Source organism: Cavia porcellus, unplaced genomic scaffold, assembly GCF_034190915.1.
Source record: "Cavia porcellus strain 051 isolate PalLab524CR breed Dunkin Hartley unplaced genomic scaffold, mCavPor4.1 scaffold_11, whole genome shotgun sequence".
NCBI lineage: Eukaryota > Metazoa > Chordata > Mammalia > Rodentia > Caviidae > Cavia > Cavia porcellus.
Window position 1 is genome coordinate 81671754 of NW_026947494.1, and position 21188 is coordinate 81692941.

At 38.8% G+C, this 21188-nt stretch overlaps 1 protein-coding gene across 8 annotated transcripts in view; it reads right to left on the reverse strand.

The window, feature by feature from the left end:
• The window catches only part of Spidr (scaffold protein involved in DNA repair), a 398515-nt gene that overhangs the window by 54133 nt on the left and 323194 nt on the right, over positions 1-21188 (reverse strand). For all 8 annotated transcript variants that reach the window (XM_063258538.1, XM_063258540.1, XM_063258539.1 and 5 more), the window contains one exon: positions 15250-15390. In XM_063258538.1, the coding sequence (XP_063114608.1) occupies positions 15250-15390 (141 nt within the window). The remainder of the gene's footprint in view (positions 1-15249; positions 15391-21188) is intronic.

The following is a 21188-nucleotide window of genomic DNA, read 5'->3' on the forward strand; positions in this document are numbered from 1 at the left end:
CATGGGGGTTAAGGTTGAATTCAAATTTTTAAAAATCCCAATTTACTGATCTCTATCTCTCATTTTTTTCAGACAAGGTTTCACTAAGGAGTTCAGGCTGCCTCAGGGTTAGGGTTAGGCTTAGGGTTAGGGTCAGCCTCCTGAGTGCTGAGATTACAGGGATGTACCACCATGCCTGGCTAATTTACTGATCTCTAAATTTACTGTGCCACAAAATAAATTAACTAGTTAAATTATAATCTAGAGGTCTAGGTGTTGTTTCTAATTTAATATCTTTGTTCAACTGATCTTTCGATATCTTTTATCCTCATTGAAATTAAATCCTGCTCTATGCTTAATTGCACTGGCTTTATTATCTATTTTTCCCAATAATATCAGATAATTAATTAGGCCTAGAAATTTCCAACTGGATTTATTTTATTCCTTAGGGGAAAAAAGAACACTTTCAAACTTATTTTCCTGAATTACTCTCATCTTTTCCATTTTGTCTGTAAGAACATAACAATAAAACCTCAGATCAATGCTGTTTAGATTTCTTTCAATTCCTTTGAAAGGAGGAAAAAAAGACATTATGCACATGTCATCTCATTAAACTGTAACAACCCTGGGTAGTAGATGTTATTTATCCTGACTGATTAGTGAAGGGATTTGTATCACTCAGGCAGCAAACACAGGACCAGATGTGTGTCCCCAGATACAAAGTTCTGGACCAGGACTCCGAACTGGAGCTGAGTCACAGCTGCCTCTGCTCAGTGACCAGGGACACTCCTGGAAGGTTTTTTTGTTTTGTTTTGTTTTGTTTTGTTTAAACAGAAAGTCCCTTTGTGTAAACTTGGCCCACATAGTCAAGTAATACAGAACTTACTTGATTCTACTTCGTCCCTTGCTTATGCGGGGTAGGTAGCATCATTCTGCTACCTTCCTCATTCGGGAGGAAAAGCAAGGGCACTTTGGAGGATACTACTAAAACATTTGCTTGTTATGACCATGAATTTGTTTGTTTTTTTTTTCTTAACAGTCTGTTTCAGCTCAGATTTCTTCATTTATTAATCACTTTTTTTTTTGGACAGGGTCTTGCTATGATGTGATAGAAACATATAATCAATATTTAAAATTTAACAATTACTGCAATAAGAAACATTGCCATTAACCTCCCTCAAAATACTCTCCCCTTGTTTCACTGATCTTGCCGCTTTCTACAGTCCTCTTCTATGAGTGTCTTCAGTTGTGCTGTTGAGGATGCCTTACTGTCCTGAACTGGTTCATAGCATTGTGACTTTGGGTAAAAGCCAGAAGCCACATGGTGCCAGACCTGGCGCGTATGGTGGATGAGAACACACTATGTTTTTACTAGCTGCCTTTCCTTTGGATGTCATGCAATAGCAGCACTGACTGCATTTTGGGTCACACCTTGTAAAGACACAAAAAATAACTTCAAAACTGTTTCCGAAGTGCAAGAATGATGGGATAAGTCTATTTAAAGCAAAAGGGATTAGAGACAATGTCTTTTATTATAAAAAAAAACTTAAAATTTAGGCATTCACCATATATTCTGATCACCCCTTGTGTCTAGGCTGGCCTTGAAACTGTTATGTAACCCCAGGTGTCCCTGAATTCTTGAACCTCAAGTACTGGGAGTAGAGGTATTTGCCGCTAAGCTCCGCACACTAATCAGGTTTTTATTACACACTGTGCTGTTACAGAGGACACATTAAAACACTTTGGTTTATTTTGGTCAAAACACACTGAGAAAATTAAGTCAATGAGTACGAAAGCAAGTTTATTTTATCCCTTTGCCTAGAAATTTAAAGAGCCTATGATTTTCACCCAAACACTCTCCCTTGGTGAAGTGTATCCTAGTAACCAAAGCAAGTGAGAGGATGACCAACTACCAGAGCAAAACACTGGTTACCTTGCTGCCCTCTAGAGCAAGACATTTTGAGGACCAAAGCTATGTCATTCTTGTGTCCCTGATAAGCTGCTTAGTGAAGGAGCAAGTCATTATATGAAAGACTGAAGTTAACACAGAACTTCTTTATCTAATTAGCAATAATGTGACCATATTTTTGCTTTGACAGTTGAAAGGAAGGTGTTTGGGATAGTAGTGCTGGCAATGGTTAACCTGTATTGTTCAATCTGTCAGGTGGTTTGAGGTTTTCATTCATCTTCCTTCCTGTGATCTCACCTTGCTATAGTCTGTTATTTCCCCTCTGTATGCTTTAAACAATGTCTTGATAGTGAAAACAGATTAAAGATCAGTTTTCTTATCTTTATGCATTTTTATTGAAAGATAGAGGTGATAACCAATTTAGAGGATTGCTTATTTTACATTATTGTTGTTGTTGTTTTGAGACAGGATTGCGCTATGTAGTTCAGGCTGTCCTTGAACTCACTAGGTAGCCCAAGATGGCCGCTCAAATTCACTCAGTGCTCCTCTTGCCTCCGCCTCATGAGTGCTAGGATTACAAATACGTGCTGTCATGCCCAACAGGGTGCTCATTTTAGTGAACGAATTCATGCATTTATTTCCCCAAATTACCCTTAAGTTCAAGGATAATAACAATTGTCATTTCCTGGCGAGAGATGTAGCTTAATGGTAGAGCACCTTCTTAACACTGAGTTCAATCTCCAGAACCCTCTCATCACCTAAACTAGCTTTAGTTTTGTGAGCTCCTTCTCCCTATATTGTGTCTTTTTGATACTTGCAGAACTATGCCCAGAAGTTTCATTTAGAAACTAGCCCTTTCCAAATGGACTTATGAAATATTTATAGTCCTTTTCGTTAATTCAGTATAAGCATTTTATAGACAATAAGTTCTTTTTTTTTTTTTAAATTAAGTTAAATTCATAAGATAAATATAACCATTTTAGCAGGGTATGATGGCACATGACTGTAACCTTAGTGATCTGGAAGGCTAAGACAGGAGAATCACAAATTTGAGTTCAGCCTGGACAACTTGGTGATTTAATGAGACCTTGTATTAAAATAAAATATAAAAGAGGACTGGCTGGAGATTGTGTAGCTCAGTATGAAGGCCCTGGATTCAGTCCTTAGTATACAACAAACCAGCAAGCAAGTAAATAAGCCTCACACCATTTCAGAGTACACAATTCAATGGCATTTACTACGTTCACAATGTAGTGCACACATCACTTCTATTTAGTTCCAGAACTGTTATGATTCCCAAAGTAGACCCCATTCTTGGTCCCCCTGGCTCCTAGAAGCACTGATTTTCAAGACAGATCCACAGGGATTTAGCTGTTAGGGAGACTACGTAGTCAATGACCTTTGGGGTCTAGCTTCTTTCACTCTCACCACTTCAATACTTCAAGGTCCAACCAAGTTGTGGCACGCTCCTTTCGGGCATTTCATTTTGGATTTAACAAAACCCTTCATATCTTCTTTTGAGGATGTTGCCTTCCTTTACTTTTGATTCTATTTCTGGTGCGGGGGAGGTACTGATAACAATGACTAGTTTGGTGGAATTGTATCCCTTTGAATTTTATGACTGGCATTCTGTCCTGTATCCTTCTGGTTTGGGTAGATAACCTCCCATTCCCTTTCTGAAGCTATTGAGAATTCATGACTATTTAGTAGTTGATGAAAACAAAGAAACTAAAGTTTCAGGTATGATATAGTTTAGGTTACTATATTTCTACATATCTCTTTCTTATCCTAGTTAGAAAATAGGTAATTTAAAGGTTAAATTTTTCAAATTTTCTTGATTATCCTTTTTAATATACAACAGTTACATCTACTACTATTAGGACCACAATCCAGCTCTCCTAAATCTAAGTTTAAAACTCAGAATGTCCATGTGCCCCCAAATCAGAGAACACCATGGCAGCAAAACAAAGGGATTGTGGACTCCACAAACACACAAGAAGAAAGTATGTAGGAAATGATGTCAAAGAACAGTATATCAGAACACAAAACAACACATACACAATATTAATACCTAGCTGGGGATTTAGCTCAGTGGCCTAAGCACCTGCACGGCAAGCGCAAGGTTGTGAGTTTAATCCCCAGCATCAAAAAAAAAAAAGAGTAGAACTTCTTAGGGGCTGGGGATTTAGCTCAGTGGCATAAGCACCTGCCTGGCAAGCACAAGGTCATGAGTTTGATCCCCAGTACCAAAAAAAAAAAAAAAAAAAAAAATTAGTATCTAAGGAAAGCAAATGCCCAAATACTGATTATCAAAAGAGGGGATAAATTCTGAAAACAATTGTTTATGTGACCATTTTACTATTATGCCTCACTGCAGGACTAGTAAATAAAGACTCCAAATATCCTATTCCTATAATACAATAAAGCATTTAATTTACCCAGGTGTGATAGCACATGCCTACGCTGTAATCCCAGGATTCTGAGAGGCTGAGGCAGGAGGAACACAAGTTCAAACCCAGCTTTGGCACCTTAATGACTTAGGGAGACCCCATCTTTTTTTTTTGGAAAACTCTATCTTAAAATAAGAAATAAAACAGAGGCTAGGAATTTAACTCCAGTAGGCTCCCTCTACCAAAGATCTAATTTTGACTTAAAGTACTAGTGGGAAGGAATATTTGGCAAAAAGAAAAAAAAAACTAAAGAAAAATATGAAATGCAGTTCTCTACTGGTGAAGAACTTTGCTTAGCAGAGCGCTATGTGCAGGAGACACCTACTCCTGCCTCTCTTAGCGTTCTTGGTGTTGTAATCAGTACTTTGTCTTACATAACACTTCAGTTACTTCTAGAAACTTGGATGAAACCATCAGGACATCATTTTTAATTTTAAACTCTTGAAAGAATTTTTCTTCCCCTGGTACTGAAGATTGAACCCAGACTACACTGAGCTGGATCCCTAGCCCTTCTCATTTTTTAATTTTGGGACGGAATTTCACTAAATTGTCAAGCTGCCATACCTGCCTCAAATTTGCAATTTTTCTCAGCTTCCCAGAGTGCTGAGAATGCAGGTATGTACCACCACACTAGACTCAAAGATTTCTTAAGAATGTGCCTCAAACCATGCTTTCTAAACACAACCAGCAAAGAGATTTAGAACCTCAAATTCCAAGAGAAGTATACGGGTCTTTAACAAAGTGCCCTTTTTGAAAGACAGAAAATCAAAGGAAGGAAATTACTACTGAAGTTTCCCCCTCACAGAGAGCCATTGCCTCTACGTATAGCCTGTAAAAGGAGCATCTGAAACGTCTGGATGATGCTATACAGATTCACATTGAATGGTTCACACGCACAGGTGACAGACTCCATAAAAGGCTGAATGCTTAGCATCTTGCCTACCTCTGTCCAGGGCTACCTGGGCCACCTGTGAACCTGGCCAGTCAGGCCTCCCTTAGTAAAAATAAGGAAGCAGAGGCTAGTCCTCCTTCACTGACTTTTGTGGTGATTAGTGTGAAGGTTTTTTTTCTTCTTTTTGGTACTAGGAATCAAACTCACGACTTTGTGCTTTGTCACATGGGCTCTGTGCCACTAAGCTAGATCCCCAGTCCTTTTGTGATGGTTAAAATGGAGAAGTAAATGCAAGCACACCGCACAACTTTTTCCCTGAGAAACTTTTCTTCTGAGAAAAATGAATAGTAGGCACTCACAATCTCACCATTCTTGCTGAAGTACAGTACTTCAAAATGAGGGGCTGGGTTCAGAGGTCCATGGCTACCGTGGTAGTTAATTTACACTGGGTCTTATGTGGACCCACACTGACAGTGACACAATTTGGAATAGCTAAATTTTGGAAACAACCCAAATGCCCATCAATTGAGAGTGTGATATTTTTATACAATGGAGCTCTACTCAGCTATAAAGAAAGATACACTTGAGACATTTATAGGTAAATGGATGCAACTCAAGACCATACTCACAAATGAAATAAATCAGACTCACATGTATAAGCATCATTGTCTCCCTACTATGAGAAGCTAAGAAAGTAAGTAAGATCCAAACCGTACAACAGACATTGTGAAATGGGAAGAAACTGTTCAAAAAGAAAGAGAAACTGGAATGGGGGAAGGACAAAAGAAGGAACGGAAAAGGAAAGTTAAATAAGTAAATAAATACACACAAAAAATAGTTAAGATAGTTCTACTCCTAATTGCTATTAGTTCACTGAAAAGAAAGGTTTGTGCCAATATTGTTTGATCAATTTTTCATGCTTGTATCTTGTAATATACGCAACTACTTTGAAGATAACAATATACAGTATACTAATCATTGTTACTCTCCTACAATCTTGTTTTGAAATTTTGTATCATTGCTTTCATTGTATTTGTTTCTTCAAAATAAAAAAAAATACACTGGGTCTTATGATCAACCACTGCTAAAATTAAGCTCCAGTCATTATTTTTGTGATGTATAAACACATGCATCCCAATTTTATTGAGGAAAACTATAAAAAGAACTCAAGAAAATATCCATCCCACAAATATTTATTATGTACTTATCATGTGCCAGGAAATCTGCCACACACAGAAAATACAACAGGGAACTGGGAAGAGCACCTTCTCTCAGGGAGCCTTACTAACCAGGACAGCCCGGCATCCAATCCACATTTATGTTAAAATGTACCTCTTTGGTGGGACACAGGTCAGCAGGCATCGCACACAGTCCCAAGCACGTACACTGGAGTGAGCTGCACTCTGACCGGCACGGCTCAGGCACAGAAGAGCCTGGCACAATGGGGCTAATTCAGGAGACCTAGGAGGAAGAGATAGGCGAGGTCCATGCACCTGATGAGGGAGTGGGAGGGGAGGCTTAAAAGAGACCCAGGAAACAGGTGCAGAGGCTCTGAGCAACGGGCTGAGGACTGGGCTGGGAGCTTCTGGGGGTCTTAAATATACTAACAATGGGATTGGTTAGTTTTGTTTTTGTTTTTGTTTTTTTTTTTGTCTTTTTCCTATTTATCCGTACCAGGGATCAAACTCATGACTGCCTGCTTGCAAGGCAGGCGCTTATGCCGCTCAGCTAAATCTCCAGCCCCAAGGGATTGGTTAGTTTTTGAGAATGTTGACTAAACTTGGCTTCTGGTGCAATTATTAGCACTTAATTTATTACACTGAAAGGAAAGCTGGTACCAGGTATAGCTGTGCATGTCTATAACCCTAGTGACTATCGAGGCTGAGGTAGGAGTATCAAAGGTTTGTAGTCTGCTGGGTGACTTACTGAGATCTGGGGATGTAATTCGTGCTCCCTAGGTTCAACCCCCAGAACCAAACGGAAGAAAAAAGTCTTAATTGGCTCTTTCTCTGAAATGCACCTCACCCCCTCACAATGCCCTGGCCTTTCAGCCTTCCATTAAATCTGCCCAGAGAAGCAGCCTCTCCGGATCATGTGAGGAGAGGGGCACTGAGACAGGGTCTTGCTACAAACCCCACGCTGGTTCTCCTGCCTTATTACAAACCTGTGCCACTACATATGGCTCTTTATTTGTTCTACTGCTCTGTAAGGAGGGTAAAATGGCTGTTTAGGTTGAGAGCTGTCCTCTCTCCCTTCCTGTCAGTCTTTGGCCCCCAGGCCTTTCCTGTTCTCTCCAGGCGTCCAAAACCTCATCCCATCCTCCCGCCAGGCTTCCGGGAGCCTGCTCTCAAGGCCCCAGCCCGTCTTATTTGCCAGTTGGTGCCCAGAACCATCAGCTGCTCTGTGAGTCTTCTTTGGACTCCAGGCTAGTCTTTGAGTGCTGTTTTGTAGGCTGGCTATCGATCCTAACATTGCTCTGTGTGTACCAAGAACTAGAAATGAGTTAGTAACTGGTTCTTTATTCTCCTTCCCTCAGTAGGTTTCCAAACTTGCAGTCATCAAAACTCATGATGACTCTAATGTCTGGAATCAATGTAAAATCTCTTAAATTAGGATTTAAGGCTTTTTACCTAACTTTATACTTCAGTGTATTCTGGTTTGGGATACATCCCCTAGAGTTAGCATAGCATATAGCTGGGTGCAACAGTAACTAACCAGGGGCATAGCAAAAGAAGTACTAAATAGTATTTACTGAATAAATGAGCGAATTATCTTTGCAATAAATCTTATTTCCCCTTTATGTGTATGTAAGTCCTACTTTCATGTATTCATAGATAACCTTCTGAATAAGTCAGTAAGCCATAGCTAATCAGTTCAGTTATCAACTGCTCTTCTACTTGTGCATGTCCTGTTTTTGATTCAAAGGACATAATTCAAGTTCAAAGACTATGTCAGTGGTCTCCTTCATCACTCTCAGCACTGTATCCACCGAATGCTAACTAAATCCTCACCTACATCTTTAGCCCTTCATGCCTGGCCCTAATTCTCATAATAAAATCTTTTCTAGTATATCATTCTCCAGGGTCCTTCAAGAAGCCTATATAAAATGGCCTCTATAAATTAGTAATATGTTTTATACACAGAGATTAGTGATCATTGTTTTAACAAATTGGGAAAGAAATACTGAAAATAATTTTTAACTGAATGAGCCTTCTACCAAATAAAAGAATTTGTTAACTATTATTTCATACGTACTCAGGTGAACTAATTTCAGAATTTTTTTCTTTGCTCACTATGGCCCTAACATAAGAATAAAGGCGTATGGTAAACAACAATAAAGTTCATGTATGGAATATGACACTCAAAGCAATGTGACTCCTCTGCTGCACAGAGCACTTGACGAACAAAGTCAGGGCACTCGCCCTGGAGATGGCCCTGGAAAAGCAGGAGTGAGCAACTTGCATTTCTAGAAATGCAGCCTAGACAGCCTGTGTTCTGCAGCAAGCATGCTTGGTACATGAGTTTCAAAAATTTTAAAGTTTTTAAACTTAAATTGTGCTATTTTTCTAGCTGTTTGAAAGTCAGTATCAACACGCAAACCCTTTATATTTCAGAGACAAACAGCAGTTACCTTGGCTATCTATCAGTCAGCCTCCTGGCCAGAAGCAGCGGCTAGAGGTGCTCCCTGCTCAGCAACCCAGCAACCTGCTGCCTGGGAAGCCCTCCAGCCAGTGTCTCCTGCTGTGCGGCACTTGAATAGCAGGAGGGATGATGATGTTCTGTTCTAAAACTGTGGGCCCAGTGAAGTCTGGTAGATTAGGTCTGAAAGACTGGGCCCAAACACACAACCATCTTCCACTGTAAAAAGTTATTTTCTTTATTTTTTCCCATTTTTTAAAGAGAAAAATTCTTATATGTTGCCTAGGCTGCCTCTAAATTCCTGGGCTCTTACCTCAGCCACCCTAGTAGGTAGGATTACAGGTGGACACAAAGTTATTTTCAGCTAGGCAAGGTGCTGCAGGCCTATAATTTCAGCTCTTTGCAGAAGGATGGAAAGTTTAGGCCAAACCTGTGAGACCTTGTCTCAAAATAAAAACTCAAAAAAAGGGCTGAAAATGCAAAAGTCCTGATTCAACTCCCAGTTCTACGACCACCAAAAAAAGGTTATTTCCCATGTTATATATTAGAATTATAAAATTAATAATTTTAACTTGAATTTTTAGAAGTAAGCAAATATTACTAAGATTTATGAGAAGTATGTATTTTGTTAAAGTTTATGGGAGTTGCTATGAAACAATACTTTAGGAAAAAAGACAAGACTGTGTTTACTGGGGCATGGGTGGATGACTGATAATGGATGATGTCACTAATAGGCAATTATAACATCCAGCATTCCAAAACTATTTAATAATTTGTTTTGAAGAAACATAGCTTCCAAAAGTACAAAAAGACAATCTAAATACTTATTTGGATGGCTGAATGCCAAAATAAAGTTAAATGTACAAAGTAATTCCACCTTAAAAAAGCATTAATGTTTCATCAGCAATTTAAACATAAAAAGAAAGGTTCAAACGTTGTTTGGCAAATTGCACTGGGAGTATACCTCAGCGGTCAAGAAACTGCCTAGGATGCATGAGAACCTGGGTTTTATCTTCGGTGCATGAGCATGTATACGTGCTCTCCCCTAACTACTTTTAGTCTTAAGATGCTTTGTGAATTTGAAACTGTTTACAAAGAATATTCTAACAACGACTGAAATGGGGTTCAGTCTTAATAAAGGCTAGGTCTGTGTGACCCAATCAAGCATTTCTCATGTCTAGATATATTTTCTAAATATCTGGGCAAATCCTCCCATGGCCCAAAACTTACAATTCTATTACATTAAAATATAGCTATAATTTTCCAAAAAAGGAAGTATTTGTTTAAAATACATCTAAAGATCAGTGCAGTGATATTGTATCTACTTAGGCCATACAGGATCTGTCTGTGAAGTACACTTTTCCAGACAAAAGCACTCTCTGATGAGTAAGCTGTCACTCACCCACATTTTGCCACAGGAAAGGCAGCTGGGATACAGAAAAGTTGTCCACTTACTGAGGTCAGTCAGCAGAAATGCCTGGTAAATGTTCATGATTTAGAATGGCCACACTAGTGATCATTATGTATATCGTCAGAGGATGCTGCCAATCAAAGCTTTAAATTCAGAACATGACATTTTCAGCATGGGCTTCTTCTCCTCTCAGATAATTAGACAAACACCAACTTGAAGAACCAGAGGTACAAAATGTGCTAGTTAATCTTGCTTGTCAACTTGGTTGGATAAGAGACTCCTGGAGAAGCGACTGGCCAGTGAGAGAACCAACCTCATGGGTGGATTAACGGCTAAGCTGGCTATGAGGATGTGGCACTTAGACAAGAGAAAGTGAACCAGGGCAGCATGGCCCTGGGGACATCCCAGGGACCATCCTTTCTGGCTCTTTCCAACCTGCTCAGTTTATTGACTGCGTGTCTTTGAGTTGCTGTCCTTCAGGCCCTTCTGCTGTGATGTCTCTGCCTTGGAGCCAGCTAACGTGCACTAAAACCGCGAAATAAAGCACTCCTTTGAATTTTAGGTGTCAAGTATTTTGTCCCAACAACAGAAAGCTGAATACCATACAATAAGATTGAGAAACCCTCACTTCACTGTTTATGCTAATTCATTATTTGGTGGAATAGTTTCATTAAAAATATTTCTTCTTTTCTCTGATTCATAGATTAGGATGATTGTTAGAAATTTAACAGCCACAATATGGGCCAGCTCTATGTGCCATTTTGTTTCTGCTTACCCATTAGGGTAAAGTGACTCTTGGTATAGATAAGCTTGCCTACTATGAAAAGCACGAAAATGTGAAAGGGTTCTGCTTAAACCTCACAAAATGTCTTTTCACTTAATTAGATTTCATTTACAGAAACTGTCATATAATGATATTTTATGTTATAGTTAGAAAAATATATAGAAAACAAATGTTTAGAATTAGAACACATACATAATCCTTTTGATCTTCTCAATTTTTCTCCCCATGTCACTTTATTATGAATGGAGTAGTTTAGGTTGCTCAACCTTCTAGTCAGCTGTAGAGCTGGCTATAGAGGAAAGGTAGGTGTGATGGAAGACAGTATGCTAAAGGTCTTCCTTCTAGACTAGATCTGTGGTACACAACAGGACTAAAAGAACCACTGAACAAATAGACACTCTAAACATCTTGCTATTATCAAAACTTCCACTGGGACTTCCGGGAGAACATGGCGGACAGATAACAGCAACTACCGGAGGCTCTCTGAAAACGAGGCTCAGAAGTCAGGAAGGGTGCGGACTAAAGAGACATAAGCAGGTGGAGTTATGCTCTGCTGACTCAGGAACGAACTCGGCTGAGAGAAACCAACTTGGAATGCAGTCCTGGCGCTAAAACAGGAACAGAAAAGCCTCGCTGCTGAGGCTGGACCCCACGCCATTGGAAGCACGATTTGGGTTTCCTGCCGCGCAGTGGCTGGCTGCCTCTACATCGACTCGGCAAGGAGAGAGACGCATGGAAACTCTGAGAACTGGAGTCTGCGAACGGAGTCGAAAACAGGACGGCAGGGAGGCATGTTCTGACTTGTGGCGAGGTGAGTGAGAGAAACTGACACTCCACCACAGTTTGACTCCAGCGGACTTTCTGGGCCTGGGCAGTCCTGCGGGAGCAGGGCACGGTGGGGACTCCAGCCACACATTCCCCTCTCGGGCGGGATTGGTGAAAAGTGCCTGGCCTGCGTGACGCTGTCAGCGGACCCCGTAGGCTGCCCAACCCAGATCCCAGAGCCCAACGGAGGCCGGGAGGGGCGGGCCCCACCTAGGCTGCCTGGTGTGCAGCGGTGAGTGGGAACACCTAACCGGCGCAATTCGATCAGGCTGTGGCTGACAGGGAGAGAAGCTGGGCCTCTCATATAAGCTTGCATATATAAGGAACAGAGAATATGGGAAGAGGCAGCAACAAGAAAGGCTCCTCGGCCCCCAATTCTGAGAAACAGGCAATAGCAGACACCGCACCATTACACATAAGGTGCCATATAGAGAGCCTTATAGACCAATTCAGGAATGAAGTTATCAACGACCTGAAGCTAGAAGTATGCAAAATAGTTAGAGAAATGCTAAGCACCACCCAAGAAAAAACAGATAGTGGAATGGAAGAACAGAAAAAGAGGGGAGAATTGTTTGATGGAGAAAACAGGGAAAGCATAGAATACGTGAAGCAGGTTCAAAGGGACTACCAAGAAACTAAGAAGTCTATCCAAGACTGGCATAACAGCTTGAAAGAAACTAAGGACAGACTATCTGAACTGGAGGGCAGAATTGTAATATGGGAGAATGAAATGAAAAACTTCTTAAAAATAACAAAGAAACAAACAGCAATAATACAAAGACAAGAAGATGATAAGAGGAGCCATAACTTAAGGATTAAGAACATAAAAGAAGAAGTAGGGACACAAACAAATGAACTACAAAAGCTACTCACAGAAATAATCCAGGAGAATTTTCCTAATTTAGCAAAAGGTAAAGATACTCAGATGTATGAGGCATACAGGACCCCAGCTACCTACAACCCAAACAGAGCAACACCCAGGCATATAATAATAAAAATTCCAGAAATTCAATACAAGAACAGAATATTAAAAGCTGTCAGAGACAAGAAACAGACCACTTACAAGGGAGCACCCATCAGAATTACAGCAGATTTCTCTGCACAAACCATCAAATCACGAAGAGCGTGGGGGGAAATAAATCAAGCTTTGAAAGATAATAATCTCCAGCCAAGATTGAGATATCCTGCACAACTGTCCCTGGAAATTGATGGAAAAACAAGGTGCTTCCAGGATAAAGAGGAACTGGGGGAATTTGCAACCACCAATTCAACTCTACAGAGAATATTGCAGGATATTCTAAAAAAAGAAAAATACAAAGAATCCAGAAATAATGGAGGCCACAACGAATGGAGCAGAGAACAAAGTGAAGAAGACAAACTGACAGCTACTGACAGAATAAGAGCTCAACAGAAATGAGGCAGAGAAGATTGGATGATAGGAACAGCTATTTTGTAGAAAATGACATCTTAATAGGTAATACTGATTTAGTATTGTTTTGAAGTCTCATCTAGCTTTTGTCCTTCTGTCTCCAATGGTCCAAATAGGTTGTATCTTACTGGATTTTATTATGTACGATAGTATAAGCAAAAACCTTTTAAAGACAAGGAGATTATACAGAAACCATTGTTCATTTTCTGTTAGTCGATTCTAAATGCTCTGTAATGCTGTCATTCTCTTAAATGATTTTACATTGTTTTGATATACTTAATGCTACAGTATACGAAGTTGTACTCAAGGATTTCAAGGAAAGAGATAATATGGTAACTACTTTTAGGTCAGGATTATCTGGTGGTGAAACACTATTCTGCTTAAATGGTTATGTTTTGATCTGTGCTGTTTCGTTGTTATGCCCTCTTTTATCTCAATCTCCACTCCATTATTTACTTTTTTATTTTTATCCGTTTAATTAAAGGAAAAAAATAGCAGGATATATTATAGTAACCCACTTTGACTTTCCATTACCTCGATTTAAAGCCCTGTATTGTTCTCACCATCTGGTTTTTAACTGATGTTCCCCTATTCTGTTTTGCTGGATAGTATCAGGTTCGAAAATTTAGGCATCAGCTGTGAAGATAATGAGATTCATTATAACGCCCATTCTCGTTGACTTTTATCTACTTTTGAAGACCTACAATGTCTCCAATGTTTTGGTTTTGTCGGTTTTATTCTTTACTGTTTTGTTCAATTGTATTGTAACTAACGATATAGGCAATTCTATTAGAGATAGCGGGAGGCATTATAGTAACCATTGTTGATCACCTTGTATTATGTTTTCACATTATCTATTATGTACACCCTTTTGACTTGACCGATTCTGTTCTGTTATGTCACATTTGGTTTTACTCTCTTCCAAAAAAGTAATAAGAACCATGGGAGCAATGAAACCCAAAATGTGTAATAGTCATTGTACAAAAGAGAGGAAAAGAAAGTGCTCTATACTATATAACTGCATGTATATTTAAGTGTATAAGATAGAAAATGATATCACAGTTTTATTGGATCATTGAACAGAACTGTTTGCAGTATCATTGATGGAATGTCCACTTTACAAGCTTTAATTTTGTGACTTGAACAATTATTTCTAAGATGACAATATGTAATCCATTAACTAGTGATTTCCTACTGTTCATTTTTTTTTCTGCAAATCTGTATAACTTGTACCCTTTCTCTGCTTTTTTTTCTTTTCTCCTTAAATAAAATTAAAAAAAAAAAAAACAAAACTTCCACTGGGAATGGTAAGGTATAAATAATACTGTTTTAAAATCTCACTTTCTAGAAACAAAGCAATTAAAAAAAAAAAAAACTAAAGTCTAAATGAGGCTAGGTATGGTGATGCATGCCTGTAATCCCAGTACATGGGCGGCTAAGGCAGGTGGGTTGCTGTGAGTTTGAGGGCAGCCTGGGCTGCATAAGAGAGTTCAAGGGCAGCCTGCACTACATAGTGAGATGTTGTCTCGAAAGAAAAAAGGAAAAAAAGAGAGAAAGGCAGGAAGAGAGAAAGAGAAAGAAAGAAAGAGAAGTCTGAATAATACTGTTTTTCATTGGAATGACTGCTGATAATTAGTTAATGTTTCATTTAATTATCAAGTGTCTAGGAGATACATGTCTCTTATTTCCATTTTAACTTCTTAATTTCAATATAGTTATGAATCACTTAATCTTCACAGGTCTTTTTGTCATTCAATTATAGTTTTGACCTAGAGGTATTTTACAGGCCTTACTCCACCCTTGGCCTTGTTTTACAGGCAAAGTGTGGATGATCCTGGGTTACTGTATTTAAATTTAATTAGAGATAAAAGACTAATAAAAAAAAAGCCAACCACTGTAGCAAACTGGATGCCTTTCCAATGTGTTCTTACCTTCCTCTGGTGGTCTTCTGTAGGACCTTCATGCCCACCAGACTGCAGACATGCCCTTCCAACTCTGTGTCCTTCAAAACAGCACCCTCCAAGTGCACCTCACCAAAGATTCCATAAGCGTCTTGCACCAGAAGGCAGACTCTGTAAAAAAAAAGCATTCACATTTGGTCTTTGAGGAGAGTTTGGATCAATACAGAGGTTGTGATTTCCTCTCCTTCATTAGAAATATACCATTGTCTTCTTCCTAAATGGTTGAGTCAGGACAAATGAGGTTAGATTCAAGCACATACTTTTTGGATTTGTACAGGCAGGTGTTTGGATAGCTAGCAAAAAAATGAAGAATTCTTTTTTTTTTTTTTTTTTTTTGTCTTTTTCGTTTTTATCGGTACCAGGGATCAAACTCATGACCGCACACTTGCAAGGAAGGTGCTTATGCCGCTGAGCTAAATCCCCAGCCCCAACAATTCTTTTTTGGCATGAAAAGGATAACACTTAAGCCAAATGTGTTAAAAAACACAAAGATTATAAAACTATCTTCTCAAACCAAATATGTTACCACTACTCAGAAACAGTGTCCCTTCTCCTATTTTTATGCTATTCCCAAAGAAAAGAGCCACTTTATATGTTATGTGAATACTTAATACTGAGGAAAGCTTCAGTGCAACATGATGATTAAAAACAGTAAGGAGCACTCCTTGTAATAGGTACCTACTTACAGACATGTAAATCCCAGCAGCGTAAAAACCAGTGTCCAGCTGGCACCAAGCTGGACATGATGGATACCCAGGGTTACAGCAAGATTTTCCCCAATTTTTAAGTTCAAAGGTTGATACTTATGAAAGCCTATTTACGCTTAAATTTCTAATTCTTACTTCATAATTTAGGTAAGTCAAGCCATTTACTACAAAATGATACATTCTCAGAAGAAGTTTCATAGAGCCTCAAAACTTTAGCCAGAAAATACTACTACAAAATAGACTGTAGGATATAAAATTGCTTTACAGATAAAACTGTAAAGGAAAAAAACAGATGACAAAGGAACAATGTGAAAGGGGAGGTTAAATCTAAGTCAGAAGCATCAAGTGCTGCCTGAGCAAACACGACAAGAACTAGACTCCCAGACGTCTCCCAGGTCCACAGGACGCCCTGGTTTGAAATAGAAAGCAAAGGGAAACCTTGCCTGAAAGAAGGTGCCTCTCACTGGATTGCTAGTCTGCCATGGAGCTAGAGCGCCGAAGAGCTCTCAAAAAAGCCACCAAAGAGGGAAACAAACCATTATGTGGGAAAGTTTAAAGAAATAACATCTTCTAAGGACTCAAGATATTAGATTAACAGATATAAAATTCAGAATAAATATTTAAAAAGTTAAAAGTCACAAAAATATTAATAGGAGACAAGAAGCTATAGAACATGACTTGGCATATTTGAAGAAGCATGAAACAGAACTTTCAAAAAGGAAAACTGCATTCATTCAAAGAATGAACTCACTGAGTAAGGGTAACACATGGCTACATTCATCTGGAGAGTATGCTAAGAGGATCTAAGTTCTAGGTTTGAATCAGCTACCCAAAGTGCAGCCTGCAAGCCGAGAGAAAAACAGGCACGATGACTGGAGAAACACACAGGACAGAGCAGGAAGGATAACATGCCACCTTCGGAGTCCAGACAAGACAATGGAGGAAGGAAGAGATTATTTGTAATCCAGTGCCTGACAATTTTTCCCAACTGATATAAGGCACAGAAAGAAAAACGAGTAACAAGCAGGACAACTGAAAGGAGACCTAATACACACACTTTCATGAAAATACAGAACCTCCAAGGGCACCGGGTTTTATTTTTATTCTGTGTGTGGTCCTGGGGAGTGAGCCCAGGCCTTCCCCAGTGAGCTGTGTTCCCAGCCCTTTGAAACACTTACTTTTGAGAGAGGATCTTGGTAAGTCACTAAGTTGCTCAGGCTAGGCTTGAACTATTTTCCTGCATTAGCCTGCCAGAGTGCTGGGCAGAAAAACAGCTGCATGTGGTGTTACCCTAAGAATTCAGCTGTGTAGTGACTTTAGAAACAGTAGAATTAGTTAAGTAAAGTCTTAGCCAGACAAGTATTGTAACTGGTTTACCTGCACTAAATTCATCTCCTCTGCTCCTCCTCTCTCTCTCCTCCCTTCCCTCTCCTCCTCCCTGTTTCTCCCTTCCGCCCTCCCTCTCCCTCCTCCCTGTAGTACTAGGGATTGGACCTAGGGCCCTGGACTAAGCTGCATCCCCACTGTCCCTCTTCCTCCCCAAGACACAGTCTTGCTAAGTTTTCCAGGCTTGGTTTAAACTTGCTATCCTCCTGCCTCAGTCTCTAGGATTACAGGCATGCACCACCATGCCTGGCTGACATTTCAAAAGCAAGAAGCACACACACATACACACAAAATTTTTAAATTTTATTGAAATGATCTAGTATCTTTTAGCACGAAGTACAAAATGAGAAGATTTTAAAAGAACAACCTTAAAAGGAATGGAAATTTGCTTTAAATCAGCCTTTCACTAAATCATGAATAAAGCCAGAAGCCCATGGAGTATTTTCAAAATTCTCTTTTTGGGAGATAGTAATTATATCCTGGCCTTGAACTTCCAATCCTCCTGCCTCTGCCTCCCAAATGCTGAGATTATAGTTATATACTACCACACCTAGCTTATTTTCAAAATTCTGAAAGTTACCTTACAATTGTGTGCCAGCAAAACTATCTTTCAAGAATGGTGGTAAAGACATTTTTAGATAAAGAAACAAGACGGAGCATTGTCTATGTAAGGTGCCTGAAATATTTAGTAAGTATTAAGGTAAATACTAAAATAATGCAAAAATTATGCACTTTAAGAAGAACAAAATTACCTTAGAAAATGTATCTGAGACATAAGAAGTATTAAATTTGAAAAATATAAACAAGTCATAATAAACAGTGGGATAAAACTGACAGTAAGTTAGTATTAAAGAATACAGAGATGAAAAACTGGTAATGGATAGCATGAAGGTCAAATGGGAGTGCCAAGTTCAAATGTTCCCAAGTCCTCACATTACTCTATATGTAAAGTTATTAATTTAAGTATAGTATATAGAGTAAAATTATTAAAAGAGATATAGAGAAGAAAACTTTCAAACAAGGAGAGAAAAAATGGAATTGAGAATTATATGTAAAAAATTTAAAAAAAGAAAACATGAGAAAGACTGGAGCTAATTTTTCATTTAAAGTCCAATCATATTGTTTTCCTTCCCTCTCACAGGAACTGATGACTTAGGTTCCAGCATGCTATGTGAGAGCAGGAATGAAAACACATATTATATTGACAACTCCAGCCCTTTTACATTTTTATTTTGAGCTAAGGTCTTCTTAAGTGGCTACATTGTCCTGTCAGGGCTTAAACTTGCAATCCTCATGCTTCAGGTTCCAGACTGCTGGGATTTCAGGTGTGAGCCACTACACCTGGCTAATAATGTCTTTGTTTGTATACCAGTCCTGCTCACCCGTTAGCCCCCTCCTCCTCTGATTTCTCTCGCCATTCCCTGTATAAGTACGGAAGTTGTGGCAGACCCTTGACCAGGATACAGAGGTGGGACCAGCCTGCATATCCTGAGAAGGAGGTCCCAGACTCCCCTGTAGAAATGTAGAATCACAGTGACTCTCTGACTCCAGCACCATGGCATAAGGGCTGCCTGTTCACTACTGATACATTCCATGCTTTGTGTTACTATTTCTTAATATTTACAAAGGTCAAAGTAAAAACAAAAGTCCTCATGAATACAAAGCTCCTCCTTTTCTGTTGTGCTGGAAGGGAGCGGTGATGAACTGGTAAGTATTTCTGCCTGCGTTTTGCTCTGGCATTTGTCGAGGATGGATTTCTTGTTTGCTGCCTCCCTCTAGAGATGACTTACCGAACCCCTCCTCCTTGGGTTTACTCCAGGCCATCAGCCTCTCCCACAAGGCTGCACTGACTGCCCTGCATGTCAGTGGCATGCCAGCTCAGGCCCGAGGTGGATTCATCATCCCCACTGGTTCGACTGGATTGGAACTGGTACTGAACATATACAGTCTGAACCAGAGAGAGCTTATCAACAGCACAAACCAAATTCCATTCACTTGTCAATGCTTCCTGTTCGGTGAAACTCTACCTCCTAAAATCAGTGCTGGGTGACAGGTCTGAGCAGAAAAGAGCCACATGATGGTCTTGTTTTTCCTGAATCACCAGATATTTGCCTTAAATTATATCATATCCAGTAAGACCTCATGGCTTTAAAGGGAGACAGCATCATGTTAGAAACTCTGGCCCTTGCCAGAGGAACTTACATGTATGAGGTTGAGTTTACTGATTTTAACATGGGAATTCCAAATCAGTAACAGTTAGAGGGCCTTGTAAGCATTAGAATAACCTCAATGAAATAGGGCAGTTGTGGCAAACCTATGGGACGTGTGTTATTGCTATTTTTCTTTAAAGACAAAAGATGTTAAGGTATGAGTTATTTTTTTCTAAACTAAGACTTCAGTATTCAGGTTTTATTGCAGTGTTGGCACTTTGTGATAAATAAGCAGGTTTTGGGTTGCAGTTTGGCACTCAGTCTCTAAAAGGTGTGGCCTCAGTGATAAAGGGGAAGGCTCAGTGAATGACACAAGTAGGTAAATCATTCCTTCCTGGGATATGTAGGTTTAAAAAAAACATTTTTTTTTTTTGTTTTTTGGTTTGTTTGTTTTGTTTTTGTACTGGAATTGAACTGAGGGTCTTCAAACTGAGCTACATCTCCCCTATCTGAGATAAGCCTAGCTAATTTGCAAAAGCTGGGCTCAAACTTGCCATTCTCCTGCATCAGCCTCCCAAAGAATAGCAGGGATTACAGGGGTGTACCATTGTGCCCATTTTTGTTCAATTTTTATAATAAAGTTTTATAATTTTCTGCATACAGTTCTTGCACATGTTTTGTTAAATCTGTGCCTAGATTGCCTATGGCTTTGTTTCCTGTTTTAAATGTAGTTTTGCTTGCTGTCATGTGTATTGAACTGCAATTGACTTATATACTGAACTTTTTTAATCCATTGATCTTATTATATTTTCTTATTTATCATCCTTTTATGTAATCATTCTGAAATGTTGATTTTGCTACTTTTTTCAATTCTTTTGCTTTTCATTATTTTTTTTCCTGACTACCATTTAGGATCTTCAGAACAATGCTAAAGAGAAGACAGTGACTATGGGCATACTTATCCTTGATTTTGAAGAAAATGTCTTCAGTATTTTATAGTTAAGAATGTTTACTATAGCTTTTGTAGATATCCTTCGTCTGATTTGGGATTCCTACTTTGTTAAGAATTTTTTTCAACAAGTATGGTGTCAGATATTGTCAATGCATTTTGTATATTAATTGAAATGATATATAGTTGGTACAAATGTTCACTTTTCACTTCATAGGTAAAGCTAAGACTGGGTGTGGTGGTATATACCTGGAATTTCAGTACTTGGAAGGCTGAGGCAGAAGGATCACTGGGAGTTCAAATTTAGCCTGAATTGCATAGAAAGACTGTATCTCAACAAAATAAAAGCAGGGAAGCAAAGCTAAGATCCTATTTGCTATTTTTTAAAGGATTTTTGTATCCCTGTTAATAATGAATGATGCTGGCCTTTAATTTTATTTTTCAAACTAAAACTGAATATTTTTCTTTGATATTTAAATTTTTCAAATTCATCTTTTATAAAATTTTTACTAGCACATGCTTTCAGTATGTAATAATTATATTCATTGTGAGTATTCATGTTTTTAAGTTTTATGCCTTTTCTTATAAATTTATTCATTAATGACATTGTATACATTTTGGCATTTAGTATTTTTATTTTTCAGTTACATTTTACAATTTCTATTCTTGTTTCTTTTTTGATTAAGTTACTTGGAAGTATTTAAATTTTTCCTATAA